The 27,463-nt window shown below is 36.0% G+C and overlaps 1 protein-coding gene and 1 long non-coding RNA gene across 4 annotated transcripts in view; both read right to left on the bottom strand.

The window, feature by feature from the left end:
* Window positions 1-243: 243 nt before the first annotated feature.
* TMX3 (thioredoxin related transmembrane protein 3) overlaps window positions 244-27,463 on the bottom strand; it is a 44,632-nt gene continuing 17,412 nt past the window's right edge. For 2 of the 3 annotated variants that reach the window (XM_082415924.1, XM_082415925.1), the window contains 12 exons: window positions 27,418-27,463; window positions 25,785-25,865; window positions 23,896-23,995; window positions 23,124-23,201; window positions 20,751-20,817; window positions 16,962-17,060; window positions 14,109-14,166; window positions 13,858-13,911; window positions 10,652-10,708; window positions 6,617-6,746; window positions 5,241-5,309; window positions 244-3,762 (listed from right to left, as the gene is read on the bottom strand). In XM_082415924.1, coding sequence (XP_082272050.1) covers window positions 3,502-3,762; window positions 5,241-5,309; window positions 6,617-6,746; window positions 10,652-10,708; window positions 13,858-13,911; window positions 14,109-14,166; window positions 16,962-17,060; window positions 20,751-20,817; window positions 23,124-23,201; window positions 23,896-23,995; window positions 25,785-25,865; window positions 27,418-27,463 — 1,100 coding nt within the window. In that variant the 3' untranslated portion in view covers window positions 244-3,501. Of the gene's footprint in view, window positions 3,763-5,240; window positions 5,310-6,616; window positions 6,747-8,611; window positions 8,673-9,332; window positions 9,436-10,651; window positions 10,709-13,857; window positions 13,912-14,108; window positions 14,167-16,961; window positions 17,061-20,750; window positions 20,818-23,123; window positions 23,202-23,895; window positions 23,996-25,784; window positions 25,866-27,417 lie in introns of those variants that run through there. The other variant, XR_014251467.1, reaches the window with a different exon arrangement.
* On the bottom strand, window positions 17,569-20,743 carry LOC309639129. The gene is made up of 2 exons (XR_014251491.1): window positions 20,616-20,743; window positions 17,569-20,558 (listed from the first exon to the last, which is right to left on the bottom strand). It is a non-coding gene; the product is annotated as an uncharacterized lncRNA (long non-coding RNA).

Below are 27,463 nucleotides of genomic sequence, written 5' to 3'. Positions count from 1 at the left end.
TCAAACCTATGAATCTCAGGTTCTTCACCTTCAATATGAAAGAATTAGATTACAATCTATCTTATCTCTATCAAGTCTGTTTAAATTTTAGAACTATGTTTCTATAATTACAAATAACTTACAATTAATAAAAGGGGAAAAAAAACACTGTGGAAGATGCGTCTGAACTGTCCTTTTTGCTTTGCATAGAGAATTATTTACATCCCAGACAACCAGAAGATAAATGGTAAAAATAACAAACGGTTACATGTTTTCAACTCATTTATTTTAGAAAAATGAAGATTTACAATCGGTGCCTTAAGGCAGGATATCATGAATTCAACGAGTTAGTAACACAAACTTTCAAAAACCTTTATAGATTAGTCCAAAGTAGAAAATTATTTTTTGCCCACTCTTGGACTCAGACACATTCAGAAAAAATATATATTTATAAAAATAAAATGGCAAACCTAATCCCACCAATTAATTGATAGTCTTAACATCCTACACTTGTTTATTTGAACACTCTCTATATAAAAAGAATAGCTGAGTGAATTTTCCCTGTCCTACTTCCATATCATATGAAGCAATGATGAAAATATTTAAATTACTTTTTGCAAAATCAAAACCCAAAAGCCCCTGAAACAAAACACAAGAAATATCAACAAGAACAAATATCCACTGAATAAAAACAATATAGCTAATTGTTTAGCTATATTGGCTATTCATATAGACCCGTCCTTCAGCCTCTAGACATTTGGCTCTTCATGTTATTTCTAACTCAGATACCAGGGAGCACTATGTATAAAGAAAGCAAGTGAAAATTCCAGGTCAATCCACCTAAGTTTCAGATAGCTAGAGATAGAGAAATATTAACGTACACAGTGAAACAAAAAGGACTGCAAGCTATAATGGGGTGCGCTGCTCCATAAAAACACGCACTTTCTCTCTGAAATATCTTTAGAAACTGTCTGAGCACCAGATTCAGCAACAGCAAGCATCTAGGATCTTGAATATTAGAAGTTGGAAACAGAACTTTATTGCAACTGAAAGAGAAGGCAAAACTCCAACTTACTGAAGGGCATTCCCCCTATTGATATGTAATCACAGTGAGATTCATCACTGAATTAGGATGATATCTATGTTCTTCTACAAGATTCATTAAGAAAACTACCTTTATTTTGAAGTAATTTTTCCTAAAACGAAAACAGCATTTCTAGTAAACTCTGATATCACATTGAGGGGAAAACCATACTAGTGAGCAAAAATTTTCAACTTGTTTTGTGAGGATATTGTGACAATATCCTAAAGTAGAGACAAGTAGAAAGCAAAATTTTAATAAAAAAAAATTATTCACTTACAAAGCATCTACGCTTTTTGTTTCCCAAATAGACACACTTTGAAAACACAAATAAGAATATGGGGCAACAGTATAGTGTTGTGAAAAAAGATAACAGAGAACTAAGGCATTAATTTATAGACAAGAAAATCTCGAAATACAAAGAACACTGGACTTCGTTGATACATATTAAGCTTTGCTCCTTTTTTTTTCTTTTTCCTGTTTTGGTCTTTAATTTATAGGTGTGCTTGACAAAAGACAAAACCATGCAGATAACAGACATCTGTTAGTGATAAACATGAAGAAAAAAGCCATGACATGTTTACAGCTTCCTCCTGTCACTGGTAGTGGCTAAGCTGTAACTTCCCTACCAGGCTGAGACTAACGTGAGGCGTTTGTATTTAGCTAAGCTTTTCACAGCTGCAAAATAAGCTTGACTGCTGCCAATATTAATATCTATTTTCCAAAAGACTCTCTCATTACTCTTTAGAGAGAAATTTCCTTGTTAAATTAACAGCATTTATCTCCAATTTCCATTTAAAAATAACATTTCATTCTGGTATTTCGTGAAATTTCCTGTAACTGCATACGTGCTTCATTTATAAAAATGATAATAATGGGGCGCCAAACATGAAGAACAAGTAATGACTATATACTAAAAGGTACGAGAGAGCAATTCCTAGTAACTCCTTAGGACAAAGGCACAAGAGCGTGAGGTTAGTAGTGATCAGCATGGCATCAGAAATAGCCCCAGGCTGCCCTGGGGACCACAGCCCGAAACAGCTTCACTATCAGGACCATGAATTACATAGTTTTAAAGTGATGAAACATTTTAAAATGTTTCATAACTCAATGAATAACCACCCAAATTACAGTCACTTAATAAAAATCCGAAACTTAGCTAAAATGAAGGTCTCAAACATAAACTAATCTACAATAAACATACCACACTGTTATTTAAAAAATACCAGTCTTTGTACATAACTTGGGATAGAATTCCTATGTTATTCCGTTATGGAGAGAAGATGAGAGGTCATTAGCTGAAATGGATAACAGCTGGGAGGATGGAGCAGGTAACTGGCAGATGTCTTTAATCACTGGACGTGAAGTTTCTTAACAGGCTGATTATGCCACTCATTACTCACTATGAACACAGACACGCCCGTAATATTACATAACAGATGTATGTCAATAAATTTTATATGTGTTTATGTATGTATGTGTATATATAGATATACAGACACACACATTAGATTATAAATTACTATAAAGTTACCATACCATAAAATAAAAACATGATATATATTACTTTTTAAAAAGCAGCAGGAGCTTTTTACCAAAGAAAAAATTTTAGACAAAATCCCAATATATAAAACAGAGAGATAAAAGTATGCTGTTCTGGCTAAAGCAGTGTAGGAGTGACAGCGACCCCCCTCCCTTCCTGCAGTGTTGGCTGAGACACCTTCTCAGTGTCCAGGGCATCATTTGAAATCACTGATCCAAGTAAATCCTGTTTCTGCTGCAAAGATTAAACATAAGACTATTTTTTTCCCACGATATAGGCCCATATGAAAGTTTTATAATGCAACTGAGTATAAAGGTAAAAAGTAACATTTCCTCTCCTTTAAAAATAATAACAAAATAAAATCACTATGCTGTATAAAACCAAATTATTTTATCTCATAATCTTAATTTGATCCTTGGAAAAAGTTATTAGTTCTCCTTAAAGTGCCTAAATTTTAAAGACTTAATTTTGTCCATATAAATCTTAACCAAAACATGAGGAAAATGGATGGTAGGAGGTGGAGGTGTTATTTTTCTCTATCACACATGTATCTTCTACCTGCCTGGCCAATTTAAATATTCTGCCCAAGAATCTTAATTTTGTCACAGAATATTCAGATAGAGAAACATGCAAATAGAAGTGATCTGGTAGAACAACATCTATAAGGTAAACTTTGATGGAGTGTTTTGATTTTGTTTGTTTTAGACAAACGTTTCATCTCTTTGCTCCAAACATCTCCCCATTTACGGAAGGACTATTTTATAACCCATGCAGTTGATGTTAGCAAAATACAAACACCATGTTCTCTTCTGTAAAGGTCATGATTAAATGTCTAAATTCAATAGATAGACTCTTTAATAATTTGAAATCCTATGAAATATTTTATCTTAGTAAAGTCTCAATCTTTCTTCTTTTCTAACACATCTTTGGGTTCTTGCACTGCAGGCACCAGAGAGTCCCCACTCCTGGGCTCCTGTTTTTCTCTGCTCTCTTCTACCGGTTCTGGGCTTTCCGTCTCACTTTTGGACACTTCATACCGTTCTTCTAGGTAACCTCCATCTGTGTCAGCCGTGTAGATGCCGTAGCACATGATGCTGATGACACCCAGTGGCAGGCCAAAGAGAAAGCAGCCCATAAGCGGAGAGCTCTTGAATATAGACTGTGGAAAGATGATTACATCCCTCATTTGTATGCTGATATAAAAAGCATAAATGAATTTAAAACCACTACAGATTTCTTCCTCTTGCTGCCATCCAACTTGCTTTTAGTTCCAATGAATCAATGTCAATATTTCCGTTGTGACTATCGTGTGAAAGACCCTTGAGAAATTTTATACCCATGTATGTGTATATGTATAACCAGCTATTAGCACCAGAAAAGGGCACCAAATTCTCCACTACCTTTTCAAAAGATGTTTATTTTTCTCACATTAATCACAAAGGTCTCTTTGAGATGGCTATTATGTGCCAAGAGCTGTACAGTTATATCCTGGCTATAGGAGTCTGCTATGGAGAAGGGTGGTTATTGACCATAAAGAAGGTGATATTCTCTTCACATAACATTTTTAACATTTTTGACCTGTTTGGTTAGTAGTAAAGCAACATTAACTTAATAATTTCCCTCAGTTTGTATACTGTCTCCTCGGCTCCCAGAAAAGTAAAAGCAATTTAACTGAACAGGTTTTTCAAGTACAATATATTCTCTGGATTGTGACTGTAATTCTTAAGAACTAAACAGACAAGTTCAGAGGAGAGCAGGGCCGCTTTGGATTGAGAGAATGGAAGAAGGCATCACAGAATAAAGGTGTTCTGAGGCAGAAATTTAAGCGTAAGAACAAGGCAGGCCAGGGTACAGTGTGAGCTCGAAGACTGAGGAGGAGAACATGTGAGACGGACAGAGAATTGTGAGGGGCATCACTGGAAAAGGGAAGGGAAGCGATCAGAGCTGATTATTCTAGTAATACTAATTAGGTGGAGGACGGGAGGCAGGGCAAGAGGAAGTGTGGAAACCAAGTGGAGGCCGGCAGCCACACACAACGGGATAAGGGCCCAATCCGTGGAAAGAAGGTCACTGACAAACCGAAGGACGCACGGGGTAACTAATGAGTTATCAGCATGACTTTACTTCTCACCAACAGAAGAAGGTTAGCTCTGTTTTGCTTTTGGCCATAATGAATGAAAATACCCGTGGAGGAGCTCAAGATAGACAACTAGAACTAAGTTTAAGGCTCCAACAAATTTAGGGCTGCCCTGCAGTCAAGCTGACGGACAGTTGAAGCTGGGATAGTAAGAGAGATTTCTTAGAGTTCTCAGCAAGAAGGCTTCAGATCCAAGGACTGAAAAGGGCAGGAGGAGGAAAGGAACTCTGAAAAACACTTTAAGTCATGCTATCAGGTTAAGTGATTCTGAATTCCAGTTAACTCACCAATCATACAGAATGAATAATTGTAGAAACTTAATATCCACCTGATTAGTATCTTTTCTTAACGTAAATATGTACTAGTTCTTATCTTGCAAGTTAAGAATACATATTTTTACCAAATCCTTTGAAATTCCAGATTTTACCTTAGTTAGACACAACCTATATATCTATATATTCTCAATTATTAGTGACACTAAACACACTGTCACAACTTACCACAATAGTAGATTTGGCATCAAATACTATTCTTTTCAATCTCTGCAAAATGCTATCCCCTCCTTGGGCCTTAAATTTAACAAGAAATAAAAAACAATTAAATTGTTATTTCAGTACTATTACTTCATTTTTCTGTTAGATAATCTTACAACTGCAGGTCAAGAGTTGACTACAAAAGATTACACAGAGCACCTGGAAGAGCCACGGAGTAAATACTGACTGGTTTTTCTGTCCCACCCTCCTCTGCTCTCCTGTATGAACATGCGTCCTCCCTGGCCACAGTCCAAGCAGCTCGGCTGAGGCTGACCCACCCACGCGCCGGCCTGCCCAGCTTTTCAGTTTAGCTGACAGTGTTACACTTGCTGCAGGATATCCTCAAGGTCCTGCAGGGAGAGTCTGTCCGACGATGAAACCCAAAAAGAAAAAAGTGCTGCAAGGCAGAGGGAGAAAAATTCCTGATGAAAATCCATCAAATCCCTGCATTCAGCCACGCCTAAAGTCTGGCTCATTCCTTGAATTTCACTAACTTACAAATTGAAGGGTTCTCACCCATACAGGTGAGCATCATTTCAACAAGTGTTATTTTCACAAATATAAAATTCCTACTGTGTGATTCAGAGTGTTTCCAAAGAAGAAATACTTGTTACTCTGTGAGCCAACTTCCAAATATAGTTTGTGTAAAGCTGAAACAAGTCTCACAAAGTAATAATTACACTTCACGAAAGCACAGAAGTCTCTTCTTTTCTTATTTTATTCTAGTATATTGAATTAAGATGCATGTTGGCCACCACCTGCTGAAGTGATTTCATGACCCACTAATACGGGCTACAACCCAGTTTGAAAAACACTGCAATATGGTTTACAGAAAAAAACAGTGAAGATTATCCATTCATCATTTCTGAGAAATATTTTATAGGATTATATTTGGAACACTCCACTGGGGCTGGTTTTAAATACATTTCCTGATCTTTTAAGAAACTGTGGTATTATTCACAGGTTTTTTTAGAAAGCCAATAACTTAATGCAACTGTATGCTTGACTCCAGAGAGGTACTGAGAGTCAGGAAGTTCACTATTGGATAGCTCTGTACCCTGCAGACCTCTCAGCATCCCTAGCCCCTGACTCTAAATGCCAGTAACACCTCCCCCAGTCACTATGACAACCTATGTCCTCCAAGTAACATTCCACCCATTAGCAGCCTCTGCCACTTAGGTCCTGGGGAACGTGACTCAGCCCATCATGTGAGAGGAGCAAGGATGGAGGCCTGCCCCTCACCCCGGGTGATGGCCGACTCTTCCTTTCAGAATCAGAAGAAAATAACTCATTTCTCCTCCACCTCCTCCCATCACCCCATTGCAATTAAAGCAAAAACTCACATCTACTGTGCCATCCAAAATGTTATTAATGAACTGGACCATGTCTTCTGCATTCTTAATCTGTCTATCTAGTAAAAAGTACTGTTGGTTTGAAGTATTCAGTACAACCACAGTTGGGACTTTTAATTCACTGAAAATAGAAAAACAAAAGAAATCAAAATACATGTTAAACACAGAGACAACAAATATTCTGATACTTATTTGAATTATATCTAAATAACTAGAAGTACAAAAGGAGGGAGCTATAATAGCTCTGCCTTCCTTTGTTTACATAGAGAAAATTTCAAATTGTGCATCAATTTAAAAAATAGCTAAATTAACATTTATGAAAACTATTAGTATACAACATCAGACAAATGAGTATTCATGAATCAAACCTAAGGATAAAAATTATTATGTATGAAGTATCCATTTCTGGGCAATATAATTCCTTGCCACAAGTTTATCTTAAATACCATCACTTTAATCATATACAGCCCACCTCAGTTAAAGGGCGTTCAGGCAACTAGAGAGGGAACAGCATGGTCTCCAGAGTTACACTGCCTGTGTTCGGATCTGATGCTTTCCCACAACTTTAAGTCTAATATTTTTCATTTATAAATGAATAAAGGTGTGGGGGGCAGGGTACCTATCTTGCTACAGAAGTTAAATGAGAAAATTCAAGTTAAATATCCAGCACATTCCTTGTATCAATACATAATACACGTTCAATAAATACTATTCCAAATTCTCTGAACTCCCACTACCCTACAGTATAATCACCCCATCCTCATGGGTGCTTCAGTGATATACTAGACGTCAATTCAGTTTGCAGACAAAAACCATAATATTACTAATGTGTCATTTACTTCAAATAATTTGTTTTCCCTTCAAGAATAGGGTTTTGCATAATCATAAAAAGGTACTTAATTCTGTATGCCACCTACATATCAGTTTATGGTTATTCATATGTCTGTATATGAATGTATTATGCAAAAGCACAAAACTCTACAATAGAAACAATTTACAGCACTGTATTATCACCACATAAGTCACTGGGTCCAGGAGGTTGCTTTCTTGTTTATAATTCTCTATCCCTCCCCACACCACGTCCTTCTCTCACTGAGGCAAAACGTGCATACATGATCCCTGATGTTGGGCTCAGCCGTGTGGTTTGGCCAATGGGAAGGCACAGAAATGACTGAAGCAGAGGCTTGAAATGTGCTTGCCTTCTTGTCTTTCTGCTATTGCCATGAGAAGAATATCCCCCAGGAAGATATCCCTCCAGGGTCAAGGACATGGAAGACACGTACGGTAGACCTGGACCTAACTGGCAGCTTGGAGCCACGTCTGGCTGTGCCCAGCTAAGGTCAGCCAAGCCCAGACGAGTGAGAGAGAATAAAGGATTGCTGTTTTATGCCACTGGGTATCAGGGTGTTTTATTATCCAGTATTATTGTTAGGCAATAATTAACTGTAATTTTAAAAAAATCTTAGCTTCATTCTTGTTTATAAAAACATGAGACAACTTTTTAACTTACAGCAGTTTAGTTATTAGTTATCATCATGGTGCATCAGTAGCAAAATTCTATTTTTATGGAATGAAGTAGAACCTGGTCTTCCTATAAAAATATATCTTATGAAAAAGTTAAATACACAGCTGAACTAGAAACAATTTGTTCTGAAATAATTCCATTTGAATAACGATGAAAAATAGCACCTCATCCTATTCCCTCTTAACTATACTCACAAAAATCAAATACAAAATAATTTAATAGACCAAAGGTCTGAGAGTACCCTATTTCCTTTGAGAAAAAGTAAAAAACATCATCAGTGCTACAGTGTTAACTATCTTATATAATATCACGTATTTGCCCTACGTTAAAAACTTTTAGGCATCAATACTTATTAAATTCTACTAATTTATGTGTCAATACTGATCTTACAGTAGTTAGGAGATTTTGCAGTAAGAGAGATCTGCATTTGAGGACTGGATCTCTTTGACTTACTTGCTGAGCATCCTTTGGCTTATTATTTAACTTCCTTGAGTTTCTTCTAAGAAATTTCAATTTCCTCATCTATATAAAATGGAAATAACAGTACTTATACCTTACTGAGTTAGTGTAAAAGTCAGAAAACATACATTGACAACTCAGTCCATTGTTGGTCACAGGGTAAGTGCTCATTAAGGGCTTTCGATTATTATATAGCCATCATTATATGCCTTCTCTCTTCTCTCAAAAAAAAGCCAAGTATGAATTTTTAAAAAACCAAACAATAAGGAGTTGGTGGTAGAGATTATTGTTCTCTGACCATAACTGTAGCAAAACTTCTATCTCACAACTCGCATTAGAAATAATACTCATGAAGGAATGTCCATCCATCTCTAGAAATTCTGAATATTATCCTGAATCAAGGAGTTATTTATCAGATGCAAATTGCTTTGGCCTCTTGCCCACAATGTTTTACTGCATCACTTTATTGGCTTGCCTCCAAGGACATTATAAATGGTTGTATCGAAGTCCCTACTATATATACTGTAAAGATCCTATTAAAAATACATTTCTATTATAATGTGCCCCCCTTTATGAGATTATATAGCATAGCAATTTCTCTTAGGTTTCTACAAGGTCGGCCATACTCCTATAAGCAACAGGTATTCTACAGGGGACGGGAAATGTATAAGCAATGTTTTTCTACTTTGTCTTGAGTATTAAAAATCCAAATTGTTTAAGTACCTTTGGTAATTGTATAGATCCTTTACTTTATTTCCCTTTGTCTTGATTTCTTCATTATATATTACATCTGGTACTTTATGTCTTCGGTAAACCCTCTCAAATTCTTATTGGAATAAGGATAATGAATTGATTATAAATGAATAGAGGTACTTTACTTCGTAATTTTAGGCTCTTACCTGAAAATTATGAATGTTATTCTGGGTTTATAAGTTGGTAAAGCTCTGGAGGGCTTTCCGCCATCTTCACGTCCGGGCTATTTTAAGACCCATTTTCCAAACACTCTTGTGTTTGCTATTACACTCTGCCTGAAATAACCTCGCTGCATTCTTCATTCAGCTACTTCTCATTCTTTAGACTCCCTCTTGATTACCGGCTCTTGTGGCAAGCGTTTCCTGAGCCCCTGCGCCTTGCTGTGCATTTTGGTGTGGGTGGGTCTCTCTCTGTCTCCAGAGCTCCGTACCACACAGGCCTTCCCACATAGTGCTGTAGTCACCATGCTGTCTCACCCAGCACACTGTGAGCATCTGAAGACAGGGCCTCTATAATTCACTCATTTTTTTGCATCAACAGTGCAATGCCAAACACAGTGTGTGACTTAGAGCAAATACTCACTAAACGTCCACTGAATAGAGTAGGCTTTTATTTGAAACTTATTAATTCGGTATAGGTCTGGTAAATGTTTTCTAACATCAACTTTCTGAAGTGACAAATCAGATCTTTACATCATAAGCATAATCAATATTAATATTAAAGCTGCAAAGTTTTCCTATAAACTTACTTTAGTCTGTTAAATTCTTCTAGAACAGCAATTAATTCTTGGATGATAAAAATTTTCTACTTAAGTTACATTTATTCATTAAAACTGAACTTAAGGTTCATATTAAACAGAAACTACAAAGTTTACAAGTTTTTGAATGATGTTTTCTTTCCAAAATACTATAAATTGACAATATTAAATTGGGAGTTTTTTATTTTTAGTATAGAGAACTTTAAAGTTTAATAAGTTTCAAATACAGATTTAAAACCTAAAGTAAATATTTAATGGGAGAATATCTGCATTAGCATATACAAAGGTTTGCTTTTTTCAGCTATTAGTCCTGCCTGTCTCTGACAAACAGAAATTTAAAGATTGATAGAGTCGGGACTTCCCTGGAGGTCCAGTGGTTAGGACTCCATGCTTCCACTGCAGGGGGCACAGGTTCAATCTCTGGTCAGGGAACTAAAATCACACAAGCCACACAGTGTGACAAAAAAAACAAACAAAAAAAATTTGATAGAGTTGATAGCAAAATCATTTCATCATTTAGCATTTTACTTACTCCATCAGCAAGGTATTTATATAGTCATTTCCATCCATATGGCCAAACTGAAAATCCCTAATCAACAACAACCAAAAAGAACAGAGAAGGAGAGAACAATATTAAATACAAAAAAAGATAAATATAAAGCACTGAATTTAGGGTTTGGTAAGCATGCAAACACTGTAAACATTTAACATATCAATCACAATAAATATAAAAGAGTATGAATACTGGCTTTTGAGATACAAACACGTGACAAATTAAGCAAATTTTAAGACATTTCTATTTTGTTTCATACTGTGTAACACAAGAAATACATATATCATTGATATATCATTAGAAGACTTAGACTAAAAAGGGCATAATAATTAAGTAATGCAACAAATTTATATTGACTGTCTTTTATGACAGTAACAAACTGATTTAGCATACAGGAAAAAATATCACCTATTTTTTATGTTCCATTATTCTTTGAGTTCCTGTTAAATCATCATCTGTCTGTATCTGACTTGTGATTGCTCATTTAATTTTATCTCAAATGTATGAGTATACAGGCAACCTCCTTTTATTGAGCTTTGCTTTACTGCAGTTCCCAGGTACTATGTTTTTTACAAATTGAAGGTTTCTGGCAACCCTGCTTTGAGTGAGTCTATCTGTGCTATTTTTCCAACAGCAGTTGCTCATTTCGTGTCGCTGTGTCACATTTTTGGTAATTCTCACAATATTTCGAACTTTTTTCATTATTATTATATCTGCTCTGGCGATCTGTGAGCAGTGATTTTTGATGTTACCATTGTGATGTTCGGGGTGCCACGAACTCTGCCCATACAAGACTTTGAATTTAAGCAATAAATGTTTTGTGTGTTCTGACTGCTTCACCAACCAGCTGTTCCCCCATCTCTCTCCCTCCCCTTCTCCCAGGGCCTCCCTATTCCTTGAGACACAACAATATTGAAATCAGACCAGTTAATAACACTACAATGGCCTCTAAATGTTCAAGTGTAAGAGTCCCACGTCTTTCACTTTAAATCAAAAGCTATAAAAGATCAAGCTTAGTAAGGAAGGGAAGTTGAAAGCTCAGATAGGCTTAAGGCTAGGCCTCTTCCAGCAAACAATTAGCAAACAAGTTGTGAATGCAAAGGAAAACTTCTTGAAGGAAATTAAAAGTGCTACTCCAGTGAATACAAGTGTTAAGAAAGTAAAACAACCTTATTACTGATATGCAGAAAAGTTTTTGTGGTCTGGGTAGAAGATCAAACCAGCCACAATAGTTCCTTAAAGCGAAGCCTAATACAAAGCAAGGCCCTAACTCTCTTCAATTCTATGAAGGCTAAGAGAGGAGAGGAAGCTGTAGAAGAAAAGTCTGAAGCTAGCAGAGGTGGGTTCATGAGGTTTAAGGAAAGAAGCCATCTTTGTAACATGAAAGTGCAAGGTGAATCAGCAAGTGCTGATGTAGAAGCTGCAGCAAGTTATCCAGAAGGTCTAGCTAAGATAAGTGTTGAAGGTGGCTACACTAAACAACAGATTTTCAGTGTAGATGAAACAGCCTTAAACTGGAAGAAGCCGCCATCTAGGACTTTCTAGCTAGAGAGGAGAAGTCAACAATGCCTGGCTTCAAAACTTCAAAGGACAGGCTGACTATCTTGTGAGGGGCAAATATAGTTGGTGACTTTAAGTTGAAGCCAATGCTCGTTTACCACTCTGAAAATACTAGGGTCCTGAAGATTTATGCTAAATCTATCCTGCCTTTTGCCCTACAAATGAACAACAAAGCCTGGATGCAGCACATCTATTTACAGCATGGCTTACTGAACATTTTAAGCCCCACTGTTGAGACCTACTGCTCAGAAAAAAAAAAAGATTCCTTTCAAAATATTACTACTCATTGACAATGCACTTGGGTCACCCAAGAGCTCTGATGGAGATGCACAGTAAGATTAATGTTGTTTTCACTCCTGCTAACACAACACCCATTCTGCAGCTCATGGATCAAGGAGTCATTTTGACTTTCAAGTCTTCTTATTGAAGAAACGTGTTTCCTAAGGCCACAGCTGCCATAGATAGTGATTCCTCTGATGAATCTGGGCAAAGTAAACTGAAAACCTCTGGCAAGGCTTCACCACTCTAGATGCCATTAAGAACATTCATGATTCACAGGAAGAGGTCAAATATTAACATTAACAGGAGTTTGGAAGAAGCTGATTCCAACCCTCATGGATGATTTTGAGGGGTTCAAGATTTCAGGAGAGGAAGTCATTGCAGATGTGGTGAATACAGTAAGAAAACTAGACTTAGAAGTGGAGCCTGAAGGTGTGACTGAATTGGTATAATCTTGTGATAAATCTTGAATGGCTGAGGAGCTGCTTCTTATGGGTGATCAAACAAAGTGGTTCCAGGAATCCACTCCTGGTAAAGAGGCTGCGAAGGCTACTGAAGTGACAACATTTAGAGGATTTAGAATATTACATAAACTTAGCTGACAAAGGAGCAAGGTTTGAGAGGACTGCTTCAGATTTTGAAAGATGTTCAACTATGGGTAAAATGCTACCAATGCTACGGAGAAATCGTTCATGAAAGGAAGAGTCAATGGATGAGGCAAACTTCACCGTTGTCCCATTTTAAGAAAAAGCCACAGCCACCCTGACCTGCAGTGACCACCACCCTGGTCAGTCAGAAGCCATCAACATCGGGGCAAGACCCTCCACCAGCAAAAAGATTACAACTCACTGAAGCCTCAGATGATGGTCAGCATTTTTAAAGTATGTACAGTTTTTAGACACAATGCTACTGCACACTTAATATTCAAAAACATAACTTTTATATGTACTAGGAAACCAAAAATTGCACGTGACTTGCTGTACTGCACTGGGCTGGAGCTAAGCCCGCAGTACCTCTGAGGTACATGCCTGTATGTGCATATTTTCTTACCACCAACTTATCCCAAATCCTATCAGGACTAAGCTATGATACAAATTATAAGTTTCTTTTAAACTTGTAAGACACATATCAATAAACTTCAAGTCCAAACAATTCATACTGAAATGCTACATGCTGTAATTCACTTCAGCTCCTTGATTCATCTTTGAAAGTATGAAATACTCCTACTTTTGCTTTACTGTATTACAAAACCTAATTAGGTTTTGTAATAAAAGAAGTTATTTTGTAAACAAAAAAGTTGTTTTGTAAACAAAGATAATGGAGCCTTCCAGAATGCAAACACCTACCTGTGGAACTGGTCTCTATAATCTCTAGCAACTTCCTGAATAATTGACTTTAATCTGTGAGAAAACAAAAAATACATGAATATTCCATTTCATCAACTTGAAAAATATAATTATTCAATTATAATATATGCTGCCTTATCTAATATCTGACACTGCAGGAAAAGTAAGATACTGTGTCAAGTTTATCTGAAGCCATGTAACGTCTGAATTGGATGATATTTGAAGCTTAAAACTATTTCAAGGCACCATACCTGGTATGTTCAACTGATGTATTTTTCTCATCAATTACTGCAATAGCCACAAGCTTTCCTGAAATTAAGAATGACATATCTAAATTCAATAATCCTCATTAAACTTTTCAATTATTACTGTAGCAATGAATAGGAAAATAGTATATAGTTTCCAGAATTCAATTCCAATTATCTTAAACATGTTATGCTTAGCAGAGTGAAACAGTGAACTGTTGACTCCAAGTGATAAATTCCCACCTACCTCCCATCCCTGAAATGTAAATATCAATAATAGTAAATATTTAACAATTCATATACTCAAATTGTTATTTTTTTCACACAACCCACACACTAAAGTAAGTATTTTGTTGAAAACTAAAACTGTAAGGAACCAGTTGATAAAAGAAATATACTAAGAATTACTACAGCTCTGAAAAAATGGTATAGAACAAGAAAATGATTTTTACCATGTTATTCCCTTTGGTACCACGGGCCACTGTTTGCTAGTAATTAATGCACAAAATAAAACTGACTCAAATTTATTTAACCCTCAACAGAACATAAATCATATTCATCTCTGACATCCTCCAGGATGGCAGCATGACGTAACAACTAGAGCACTGGTATGGAAGTCAGAAGACCAGGCCCTGCAATCCAGCAGGGTCTATTATGTTCCAGGCCTGGGAGAACAACACTGAGGCACAGCGTCCATTAGCCACGTGCCTTAACCTCAGCGGACGCCAACTTATTTTAGAAACTATTATCTATTTCAAAGTCATCTGGAGAGTTGAATGAGATGACATGTACAAAAATATTGGGATAGTTTCTGGCTCAGAGTAGGTATATAAACGTAGGATTAAATCGACAATCTTTCAATCTCATCCCCATATCTTCTCTAATTTCATACTTAAATTCTATACAAACTTTAAATTCTACACAATCTTGATGCTTCTTTTAACCCTCAGCTAAAAACATTAGTTCATAATGTTTATTTCCCCTCTTGAAATATTACTGCATTTACTGTTCAGTGTTTGGTTTTTACTGTTATTTCTTTAATTTAAAGTGCTTCATGAGTTTTTTCAAAATGCCTACAACATGTCCAGCATCTTCCCACAGGCCGATACAGGTGGTTTCTTGCGTATTAAGTTCACAGTTACCGGGCGCCGAGCAATGTAGCCGGCACAGGGCTAGTTCCCGAGGCCGCAGTGAGGAGCACACAGACACAGCTCTGCACGTGGGGAAGACAATCGCACACGCAGACGTGTGGTGAACAGTCAGAAGACTCTGGGAGGACGAGGACGTGGGGTTTATAAAAGAACATTTTGTAAGAGTAAACTAATGTAGTTCCAGGGGGTTAGTGAAAGACTTTCCTAAGAAAGCAGTATTTGGTCTGACTTTGACAGATGAATATAAATTCACTACACTTTTCCAGGCAAAGAAAAGAGAATATTTAAAGGTGCTCTGATGCAAGGTGCACAGCCTTTTCAGGAAACTGAACAGTCAGCGTGGCCGGAGACGGGAGAGAGTGAGACAAAACGGGAAAGTAAGCAGGAGTCGGAAGATGCAGGGACCTGCAGTCGCCATAAGTCCTGAAACTACACTAGGTGTCTGAAGCCACCGAGAGCCAGGAGCCTGTTGCGGGGCTTGTATGACAAGTGGCCAGGCAGGACCACAAGTGGGGCACAGCCGAAGCTGACACCCAACCAGGGCAATTACGCTGGGAACACAAAGACACACTGCCATAGCCAACTTCTTTCCAAATCAATCTGGGAGAAGGCACTGAAGAGCTTTGGCAAAGCTGCCAATTTTAACTGCCGCCTCCTACGATGCTGTACTGACAGCAGAACTACCGTATTCCTACATTCTCCCCCTTTTCCCTTCACACGGGCCTGCATGAATCAGCAAGTAAACCCACAGTCTCTGACAGTATCTACGTCAACTTCCAATACTGAGCTAATACACACCTCCCTCTGTAAGGAAAGCAAAGACAGAAGCATCACCAGACACAGAACATTAAAAGAAGACTCAGGAACCAGAACAAATACCATCCTGTGAAAGTTACAAAGTAACAGAAAAATGTGTTAGAGTGCTTCTAATTTGTATTCTTAACCAGATCCAAGAGCAGGACATCATGAAGAGGAAACTCTATGCCTATTATTTCTCAGATAAAAAAATTGAGCCTTGAGTAACATTTTCCCATTCTTTTAATCTAAAACTATACTTTCATCCCACTATCATAAAGTTGTGAATGGACACAAATGTGGCAACAATAACCATGACTTATTTCTTATTTGTAATTCATTATAAATTTACAAAACACTTCCTCCTAAAATTTACACGGTTAGCTTCTTACAGTTTTTGTAGTTCACATCTGTTTGAGACCAGTCCTTACAGCTGTAGTTCCTTACAGCTTTCTTTTTTGCATCTATATTTATATTTGCTTTGCTTATCATTTTCAATTACATAACTTCAAGAAACCATGCCAATCTGATGCCCATAGTTTCTTCACAGGTAAAAGCAGGCTTTCAAAGGTTGTGATAATTTGTATTCCAACTCCTATTACAAAATCAGCGTCCTGTGGACAGCTTTCTGGTTGGTTATTTTTTCTCATTTCCTTATTCTCCAGGCTCTGTTTTCCCTGTCACTATCACTTCTATTAGTAAACCCTTTCTAGCTAATCTTTATTCCACATGCAAAGGTATGTTCTTCGGTTAATATTAATCTATATTCTCATAAAGTTGAAGTGGCATTCAGGTCTGAAAGAAGGAATGATATTATGAAATAGAACTTAAAAAATTCATTTTCTACAGATTGAAGTTATCAGTTAAGGAAAAGTTTTGTAGTGTGATGGAGAGTTGTATATATGCTTGTTACCGGTATCTCCAAGTTCATACAAGAGGAAGCCATCCATTGTAAGATAATTCTGAAACCTCTCCCTGTTGATCCAAGATGATAGATCACCATCTTCGTACTCTTAAAAAAACAAAACAAAGTTGATAAATTATAGTGTAAATATGACGTTAAAATGTTTATAATGTTTAATCTAGCAACATGTATAAAATGCCTGACATAGGATCATAATCTTAAATTCATAAATTTCATTTTAAGAAAGCTATTTGAAGCAATCAAATGTAAAAAAAGGATTAATGCACAAAACAATTCATCATTATAGCACCACTGAAAATAGCAAAAGATAGATAAATAAAAATAAATAACTGAAATATCCTAAACAGGAAATAATTTAAATCGTTATGGTACATGTTGAGAAAGACCATTTATAGATTTTTAAAAATTATAATAATTAAGTGGTAAAGCAGGTGACAAAACAATATTACAACATGACTGTAACTCTGTAAAAAATAAAGTATGAAAAAAACTGATAGAATGATAAAATGAAGGCATATATATACTCCTATTAAATAGTTTTCCTGAGTTGATGGTTATTCTTGGATGATGGCATTATGGGCAATTTTTATTATAATTTCTTTGTTCTCTATTTTATGACACTTTGACCTCAGTTTACAACCCTCCTTCATATGTAAAACAAACTCACATATAAAGTCACACATACTATATCAGCCCTTTTCAACGTCAAATACTTCCTCTGGTAAGCAGACAGGAAACATTTACACTATCCAAGAGAATTATGTCCTGATTAGAAATATAATTCTGAAGTAATTCTGAAAAATTATTACAACTGCATGAAAAAGAAGTTGATGTAAAAGCCTACCAATATGGATGAAGACTGGATTTTACTGATTTCTTGAAAGATGTGCTTTTTCTGTCACTTGCATTGCTAAACAAAACATTTTCAAGTTATCAAACCTATAAAATAAGTAATATAATGCAAATCTGAAAGTATTTATGGATTTGGATTTATGAATTAGGAAAACAAACATAAAACATTATTGGGCCATAATCTCCACTCCAGGTCAAAAGCAAATTTTCTAAAGATTATTCACAAAAGCGATAAATCTAAAACTCATTAGGAAATAAACCATCCTCCTAAGCCCCATCCCACTGTTCCTGAAATTATTAACAACAATGTAATAGTAGGATAAGCATTCAAAGTAACCTTTTATCTGAAGACTTCAGGCAGGTTCTAAGAACTGACTACTGCAGTTAGAAAATGTTGGCCTTCAAAACAGCTGTAGATGCTAAACACATTACCCCTCTCTTTCTCATGCATCAGAGGCCACATGTAAAACATGGATGGGGAAGGGCACTTCTTAGCCATTATTTAGACTTAAATGTATTCTTTAATAAAGAAAATCAGGCCTTTTTCAAAAAAAAGCGAAGTGGCTCTCTGAGTTAAGAAACTCATAATGCAACTAGAACAAGAGATTTGAAGGCTGAATCTTGATTATATCATGTATGATTTTAACTTGGAAAAAACAAAAACAATCTCTTTAATCCTGTTTGTTTATAAAACAGTAAGACTGCTGGTCTCAAAAGATTGTTATAATTATCAAATAAGACAATATATTGAATATACTAAGTGCTTATCATACAAGGAGTGTAGATAAAGAATAAGTGGATGGAATATGAATTTTCATATTTCAAATATGAAATATGAAATATGAACATATTTCAAATAAGTTCCTCTTAATTTCCTTTTTAAGCCCAATGTCTCATGCAGCCATTCAACAAATATCCAATGAATGAGCAAAGGAATGAACCTGCAATTTAACTACATATCTCTCTCCTTTATCTAACATTCTTAGTTACCCCCTCTGTAATCTCAGGATATTTATCTATCTGCCTTACTACCAGATTCAGGTGAGAATGAAATGAAAATGTCAAGTTAAGCAAATAGATAGCACCTGCTGCACAAACATAACAGGTAAGTGGTGGCTATTATACTACATCAAGGAATAAACACGGTCCTCACATCTATCTAAAGATAGGGAAGCTATAAGATTTTATAACTGCTTTGTCTTCATGTTACTGTCAAAACAATTAAAATGCTCCTTTGACTAAAACAAGACAATCAAAATATTCCTTTTATTAGATATTCTTCTATTCATTTGAGTCATTTAAGCAACTCAAAGCTTACAGCTCTCAAACACTTCTAGTTTCTTCTCCGTCACAAAATAATATGACTGAGCAGGACCCCTCAGGGGCAGTCCTGGGCAACCCTTCCCCCATATTCTCTGCTTATGTAACCGTATCTGATGCACATTTCCTGAGTTGTTTTGATGACCAGGAGCACTTATCCCCCAGGCCTACTGGAGCCTAAGGATTGATAATGTTAACTGACACGGCCCTTGCTGTTACCTCACCATCAACCAATCAGAGGACTGTGCACCAGCGGATCACATACCCTGTGACTCCCCTCCCTCACCTGGCCTTTGAGCACTAGCTGCCCTGGACTCCTTGCTTGGCGCCCTGCACTGAAGCTGCCCTTTCCTTCACCACAACCTGGCGTCAGCAGATTGGCTTTACTGCACACAGGAGAGTGGACCCAAGTTTGGTTCAGTAAAAATAACTCTCTAGAATGTTTCTGATATGAATAAAATGGTCCCTATCTGTGCTCTCCAACAAAAGCCACACAAGGCCACTGAGTATATGAAAAGTAGCTAGTAAGAATGAGAAACTGAATTTTTTATTTCATTAATCATATGTAATTTACAATGTTACTAACATCGCTAGTAGGTGAGATTTTGCATTCGCCTTTGCTTTTGAGTGGCTGTGTACTGTCCAACAGATGTTGAGTTTCAGTGCTTCCTGAAATCAGAACTATCTCCCCATGCCCCTGTGAGTTTGCTGCACTGCCCTAAGCTACTTCAAAGCCCAGTCTGCGAACTCTGGTAGTAAGTATTTGATAATACCAAGGAATTACTGTTAATTTTGTTAAGTGTTATAATAGCATGTGGTTATCTTAAAAAAATAAACTCCAAAAAGCCCACATTTTTAAAGAAATGCATAATAAACATATAGTCAGGGACACATAATGAAGCACATAGCGATGAAATGCCACTGGGATTTGCCAAAATGCTTCAACAAAGAAAAAAAATTGTTGAAGCAAACGTGGTAAGATCTTAGTAACTGTCTCACCTGGGTGACAGGTATGTATGTAGAGTCTTATTATTTTAGCATTCTCTTTACTATAATGTGTGTTTGATATAATAAAAATATTTAAAAAATAGACCAAGTATTTGCTTCAACAAAGAAATGCTGAATAGCAAGTGGGTGGTTACTTCTGTCAGGGAGGGAGAGAAAAGGCTACAGACGAATACCCCAGGGCTTTACCACTATTGAAGGTGGTTTATTTCTTTCACATCTTTGTGTGTCTCAAATGTTAGACCTTTTTAAAATTAATTTTGAATATTTTAAAGTAATGTATAGAAATTGCCTAGGGCTCATTTCTAAAAAAGGCAAATGATCTGACAAAAAAAGAAATTTACTGTAGCCAAACTCAGAATGAAAGAACACTGAGTGGAAAAACTAAAGTTGAAGGGTAAGAAAAACCTAGCAGTCATTCAACTAATGGGAATGGAAAAACTAAAGTTGAAGGGTAAGAAAAACCTACCAGTCATTCAACTAATGGGAAATGTAAGCAGTAGCTGCATTTACTAAATCTTTCATCAACACCTAAGCCCTATAATAGACACAACATTGTAATTATAAAGTGTTTACATGAGTTAAAACTTTGGAACTTACCATCATAAACAAAGTAAGTTTCATCTTTGAAAACAAGCACAGCGGGCATCTCTTTCAGGGTCACATACTGCGAAAATCAGAAAAAAAATTTCAGTTGGTAGCCATGAGTTCAAAAGCATTGAAAGTTACCAGGGGGAAAAAAGAACACAATGATGACAACCACAAAAAAGTTACCAACAGTTAAAAAGAACACAGTCAATCCCTAGCTGATCCAAGGACTCGGCTCGATATCTCTTTATACACCCCCTGGCACGGTGCCCTGTTTGCTATGGTGAAACCATGAAATATTCTTAGAGCTGTGAACAGACTCAAAGATATCACAGGAAGTGAAGGCCAGGAGGCACTCTGAAACGGCGGAAGAGCAGGGGCTAAGGTGGCAGTCGGCATAGGTAGGTTCTCCACACCACTCCCAGGCTGTGAAACAACGAGTCCATCACTTCATCCGGGGAGTCGGCTTCCCGTGAATCAAGGACTCAGAGCACACACCTCACTGGGGAGTCAGGAGAGCGAGATCTGCTAACACACGCTGAGAGGTGAGCGCACGCTTAAACGACAAACTGCTTTATGAATGGGAACTTACAGTGGCAATCAATAATAAGGATCCATTCAGTGGGTACCTGCTTCTTATACCTGTGTTGTACTTATTTCAAAATAATAAAATTACAGTAGAGAAATCAGTATTAGAGCAGAAAAGATATAATTTAGGTAAGCCACACAGAATTACTACATGAGTATGGTAATACTGAGCATAACAACAAATAAATCAGTAGATAACTAGTAAAGTAAAAATGATAATAAAATAAAAAATAAGGACAGCTATCCTGGAAAGATTAAAAAGGGAGGAAGGTATGTCGCAGGTGATCTAGAATGATCTGGTTACATTACAGCACCATGAAAATAACTATTGTAAGGGCAGTGGTAAAGCTCTCAGGTGAGGCTCTACCATCCAGCATGCCTCTATTCACCCATGGTTGGCAACTCATCCACACAGGTACCCTGGGAGTATTTCACAGCATTCAGCATCTCTCCCTTTCAAGGGTATCCCTGAGTGAGCCAGTCTCTGAAATCACACCAGTGAGTCACTTGTCCCCATTACTCCTCTGAAACTGTTTCTCTTAAAACCACCAACAACCTCTATGGGGACAAACACCATGGTTCTTTCCTCTCCTCACCTTGGTTGCTTCACAGCATCTTGCACAGTTGGCCACTCCTTTCTTAAACACTTTTTATCTTGGCTTCCCATTCACCTTGTTTTCCTACTTTACTGACAATTTCTTCTCATTGTCCTTTGCTGTTAGGACCTGGACCCTCTTATCTCCCACCAGATTTGCATCCCATGTCTAAGAAGTTTATTTCATTTATGCAGCCATGACTTACCTCCAAACCCTTATCTGATGCTTGTACTTGGATGCCTAATACATCAACTTAAATTAAAATAAACCTTCAAAACTCCATCACTCCTCCCATACTCCAACTTGTTCCTTCCCCAGTATTCCCCAGCTCATAAATAACACCACCATCTAACCAGTTGTTCAGGCCAAAAACCTAAAAGTCATCCTTGATGCACCTCTTTTCCTCTAGAACAAGCTCAAAAAATTCTATCTCCAAATACAATTCTTTCACTTCTTCCTAATTCTCTTACTAACTTTCAAGCCTAAATCCTAGATTACTTCAAGAGTTCAACTGAGCTTCCTGATCTAGTCTCATCCTGATCCAATTGTTTCTGCACTTGACACAGAGTAATGTCCTTAAAATGAACTTGAGACCAAGTCCTCACATGCGTGGCCATGACCTAGAAGGCCTCCACTGGCCTCTGCCTACCTCCCATCTCCTTCCTCACTGCAGTTCAGCCACACTGGCTACTGCTCTGTTACTCCACTATGCCAGGCAGGTTCTCATCTTGGCCATCTGTAATGTCTGTTCCTTGCTTCTGGTTTACTATGGCCACAGATCTGTGCGTGGCTCCTTCACATCCTGTAAGTCCCAGTTCAGATGTATTTTCTCCTCAGACGGACATTTCTTGATCAATCAATCAAGAGTAGCCATCCCACCTCTAAATGTCCTTACTATCACACTGCTCCTTTATTATTTTTTAGAGCAGTTACGATATCCTGTTTATAGCTTTGTTTACCGAGGACCACTATCTCAGTCTGAGGACCCAAGAGAAGGCTCCTATCTACAATACTAAAATTTAGTCCACTTCCCCCACCCATGAGAACGTAAACTCCATCCTATCAGGGTCCTGGTGATCTTGCTTGCCATCAATAATCCAGGACTTAAAACTGTGCATGGCACACAATTAAAGGACAACAAACAGTTGTTGAATATATATAGTAATTAATACACTACTTAAAATCCAACTTTAAATATTACCTCAGGAACGACTTCTTCTGAGGCAGAAAAAAAGTATGTATATACAATTAATTCTGAAGCAGCATCGATGTATTTCTCCTGTGAAGATACAAACAGAAAAAGGTGACTTTTAAATATTAATCAAGATCAAAATTCATTCCTCATTAAACATTCAGAGCAAGTAGTATCACTGCTAAATAAGTACTGTCATCACAATTAGCTACCTTAAGTCTTTTCATGTGAAAAGATTAAATATAAGGAAATGAAATAAACTGTTTCTAAGGCAAAAGACCATTGTAACTAAGTGCTTTTATATGCCTTCAAATAAAGTTGATTAAATATAACAAGCTCAATTCATATTTATTAATTTAATTTGATGATGATTATAGGAAGAGATGGTGTGTCTGACATGCAAACACAAACATACATACATACGATAATCTTAAGACAATGAGCTTTTGCTTTTAAAAAGTTTACACTCAAACTGCATGTTGCAGTCTCAAAGACTCAAAATGCTAAAAAGCAATACAAAATCTAAATAACCAGGTCAATAGAAGAAATATACTAACACAGGCAACACCCAACCACTTTTTACTCAATTCTGTTTCATGAAGGCAAATACTATAGAGGATATATGATAAAGTGTTTTTATTATAGAAGTACTTAGATTGAACTAAAGTATTTCTAATAAGAGTGAAGTAAGTCCTGAGTTTTTGGTGAAGCCCTCCTTATACAGAAAATTAAATTACAATATATCTGCGCTTGTGCATTAAAGAATAAAATCATTTGATACCTTCAGAGGTGACTCTCCACCTATATAAACAAAAAATACACGATGCCTCTTCTGCACATGTTCAAACATTTGCTGACTTGGAAGTGGCCGAATTAGAGCCCTGTTTGAAAATAAAACAAAACAAAAAAACTTGCACTTGAACTAAGGATAGTACATAATTTACTCCTATTTATATGTCATCCTATCATATCTAAAGTTACAAAGTTTTAATATTGTATGAATTGCATTTTAAGTATATCACTCAATCTACATAAATCTAATAAACTATGGCCCATAACCACTATTATACCCATATAATAAAAATACAGTACCTACAATTTAATCTACCAGTTTAAAAAATAAGCTTTAAATACACCCCTTTAGAGAGTATCATCTTAACCAATGTTTTGATAGGCAAAGATGGAACTATAATCCATTTAGAATCCTCAGCTAAAAACAAAACAATCCACATGAGAATTATTTTTTTTCTCCCTTTCAAAAGATCATTCACACAAACACACTGTGAAATACTATCCCAGGAGTTTATAATATTATGTTTAGAATATTTATGTCTTACTCTGACCATTTAAATGCTAGTTTTAAAACACACTATAAAGGTTAAAATCTAAAATGTTTCCTAAGTATGTTATTCTCAGGAAAAATAAAATGGAAAATGGTAGTCATAACAGCATATAAGAATCTCATGAAGAGAAAACAAAACTATAAAAAGTTTTATTATACAGTCATTTTCAAAGCCAAATAGACTGAGAAATGAATTATACCAAAGATTATTATAAAACATATCACTTATGAAATACTATTAAAAGCTAAGAGGCAGTCTTTTTTTAGTGTGGTCTATATTATTAGATTTTTACTCCATCACATTTGCAAAAAAGAACAAAATGTATCCTGCAAAGGCAAACATTTTCGAAACACACAATTCTTTAAATGCATTGCATCACTATACTCTAGCCACTATTTCAATACTTTAGTAATTAACTAGAAAGTGACACAACTCCAGAACTGACTCTTGAAATTTCTTTTGCAGTAGAGTCACTCCCAGTTACATCAGAAGGCCATCTTAAGCTTAAACTAAAACTCATTAAAAATTGCCAAAACATAAAGACTAATTTAAACCATAGGGGAATAAAATAATCCTACTGGCGACCCCCTCATGTAATATGAAGTTATCTAAAAATTTATTTATTCACAAAGCAAATAAAGAAAATGAAATATGCAATCAATGAGAAAATACAGTGAAAATTATACTTTACTAAAGCTTTGCAAACTTTAATATACAAAGACCATTCCTAATTCTGTGCCTTTTCTCAAATAATTTAAGCTAGATAGTATAATGCCACCCAACAAATCCATTCCAATATTTTAATTTATCTTAAAATTATTTTAAGCTATCAATATAATATATCCTGGCTGCAACTGAAAAGCATTTTCTGGTATTAAAGGCTAGGGATTAAAGCCCAGGTTTATTTAGAATATAATACTCTGGGGTGTCTCTGAAAACTGAAATTAGGTAACAAGAAAAATAAATGAATGTAAACCAGGCAGTACAAAGGCAAAATTATAATTAAAAAAATTAAGATTCACAAAGCTGTTAGAAGTAATCAAGTTTTGAAAATGTATTAAAAATCCATTGGGGAAAATATTCTTCTATACACAAAGTGAATTTAAATGTGAGGCTAACAAGTACATAAGATCACGGACCCTTTTATTCCTCTCAAGGAGCTCTTTGCATATGCTACGCAACCCTAGCTTTCCTTTATAAATAAATAGACAAATTTTATTTAGGCTAAACACCTAAAAATATGTATGTTCAATATGGTCTACTCAAATACATTTAACTTGCAAATACTAATATTATATAGTAAAGGCCCTTCATAATACGAACTTACCCAGACACTCTGTGAGCAAACTCAATTATATCATCTTTAGTTCGTGGTCCTCTATAATTATACGCCAGGTCCCCTTTTAATCTTAAAAAAAGAAAATAGGGTAAAAGTTTAGATTATTTCAACTGTTTTCACATTTAATGATAATCACTCTCTATTGTAACACAAATTACAGCAAATAAAATAGTAAATGCAGTGGAGTTTTAGAAGTAGCATAATGATGTAAAAAACAGCCAATAACTGGCTTCAGGGAACCAACAACCAAAATGCAAAGAAAAAGGCTGTATTTTATTAAAATTACATGAAAATATTTTACTCTGTATTTGATAATTGCATTGTGTCTGTGCCTTCTGATAAATGAAAAATATATACATTCACAGTCAAGAACTCAGCAAAGCTTAATTCTATCTTCTCTATTAAAAAGTAAGTGAAAGGACAGGGAATTAAAAGTATTTTGGTAAAGGTAAAACCAATTTTAAGCAATACAACATCAGAGTAACATGACAGATGCTCCAAGATTAAAGAGTAAAACAATGCATAAAAATACCTCTTCTAGAAAATTAGATAATTTTCCAAAAGCCTGCCAATGAATTGTGTCCAACTAACTGAAATTTAAAAAAAAAATGTGAAAGCACAGTAGAACATCTATAATTAAACAGAAAGAATAGAAAAGATAATTTACTGAACACAAGAAAGTCAAAGAGGCTTACAAACGTTTTTTTTAAAGGTTCTGCCCTGGAAGTATTTTGTGTGTGTGCATGTGTTTTTTTATTTTATTTTATTTTATTTATTTTTTTGGCCACGCCGTGTGGCCTGTGGGATCTTAGTTCCCTGACCAGGGACTGAACCTGTGCCCTCAGCAGTGAAAGCAAAGAGTCCCAACCACTGGACTGCCAGGGAATTCCCTTAGCAAACATTTTTAAACAGTGGGGGAAGGAAGGGAGGCCAACACAAAATCCAAGAAATAAAAAAATTAAAATTAGTCAAGTTTTAAAATCTGAGATTTTAAAATACTAAAATAACTTACTTTATAATAAAAATAAGTTTCAAAATAATTCCTCAACTCTCCACATTATTGAAATAAGGATGAGATCAGGATTAAACTCATGAGAAAATTCAATAACATCATGATTATAAAACACAAGTCCTTTAGAATTATCACAATATTTCTTCTACCGTATATGCTCTGTCTTAGACGTGATCAACATCTACAGATGAGAATTAACATCCATCAATTTGATTCTCTTTTCTTTCATCTCTAATGAAATAAGTCTATTTCAATTATAGAAAAGTAAAATTTGTTAGGAGACAGGATTCACAAGTTAAACAGAATATACCCTTGAGCTCCTCAGGGGTAGAGCTTTCCTAATTTACAACTGTATACCTTGTCCTGCTCAGCGCCTGTCACAGTAAACTCAAAACACATTTGGTGAATTAGCCATAAACCACACATTAACTTAAGTGCAAAGAAAAGCACGGATGAAGTCCCTCTCCCTGGATCACACACTGCACCTAGAAAGAACTGCAGAACCCAAATCTTCAGTCCTCCAAGGAAGCTACTAGAAATTAATGTAATAAAATGTAAGTAGAGTGAACTAATAAAAATACACATATAAACATACAACACTCAACTTACAGCTTAATTGTTGGATAACCTCGAACTCCAAACTCTGAAGCAATGC

The sequence above is a fragment of the Balaenoptera physalus genome (genome assembly GCF_965194825.1).
Source record: "Balaenoptera physalus genome assembly, chromosome: 12".
Lineage (NCBI taxonomy): Eukaryota > Metazoa > Chordata > Mammalia > Artiodactyla > Balaenopteridae > Balaenoptera > Balaenoptera physalus.
Note: the sequence above shows the minus strand (reverse complement) of the source record. Positions and strands in the feature narration are given on the sequence as shown.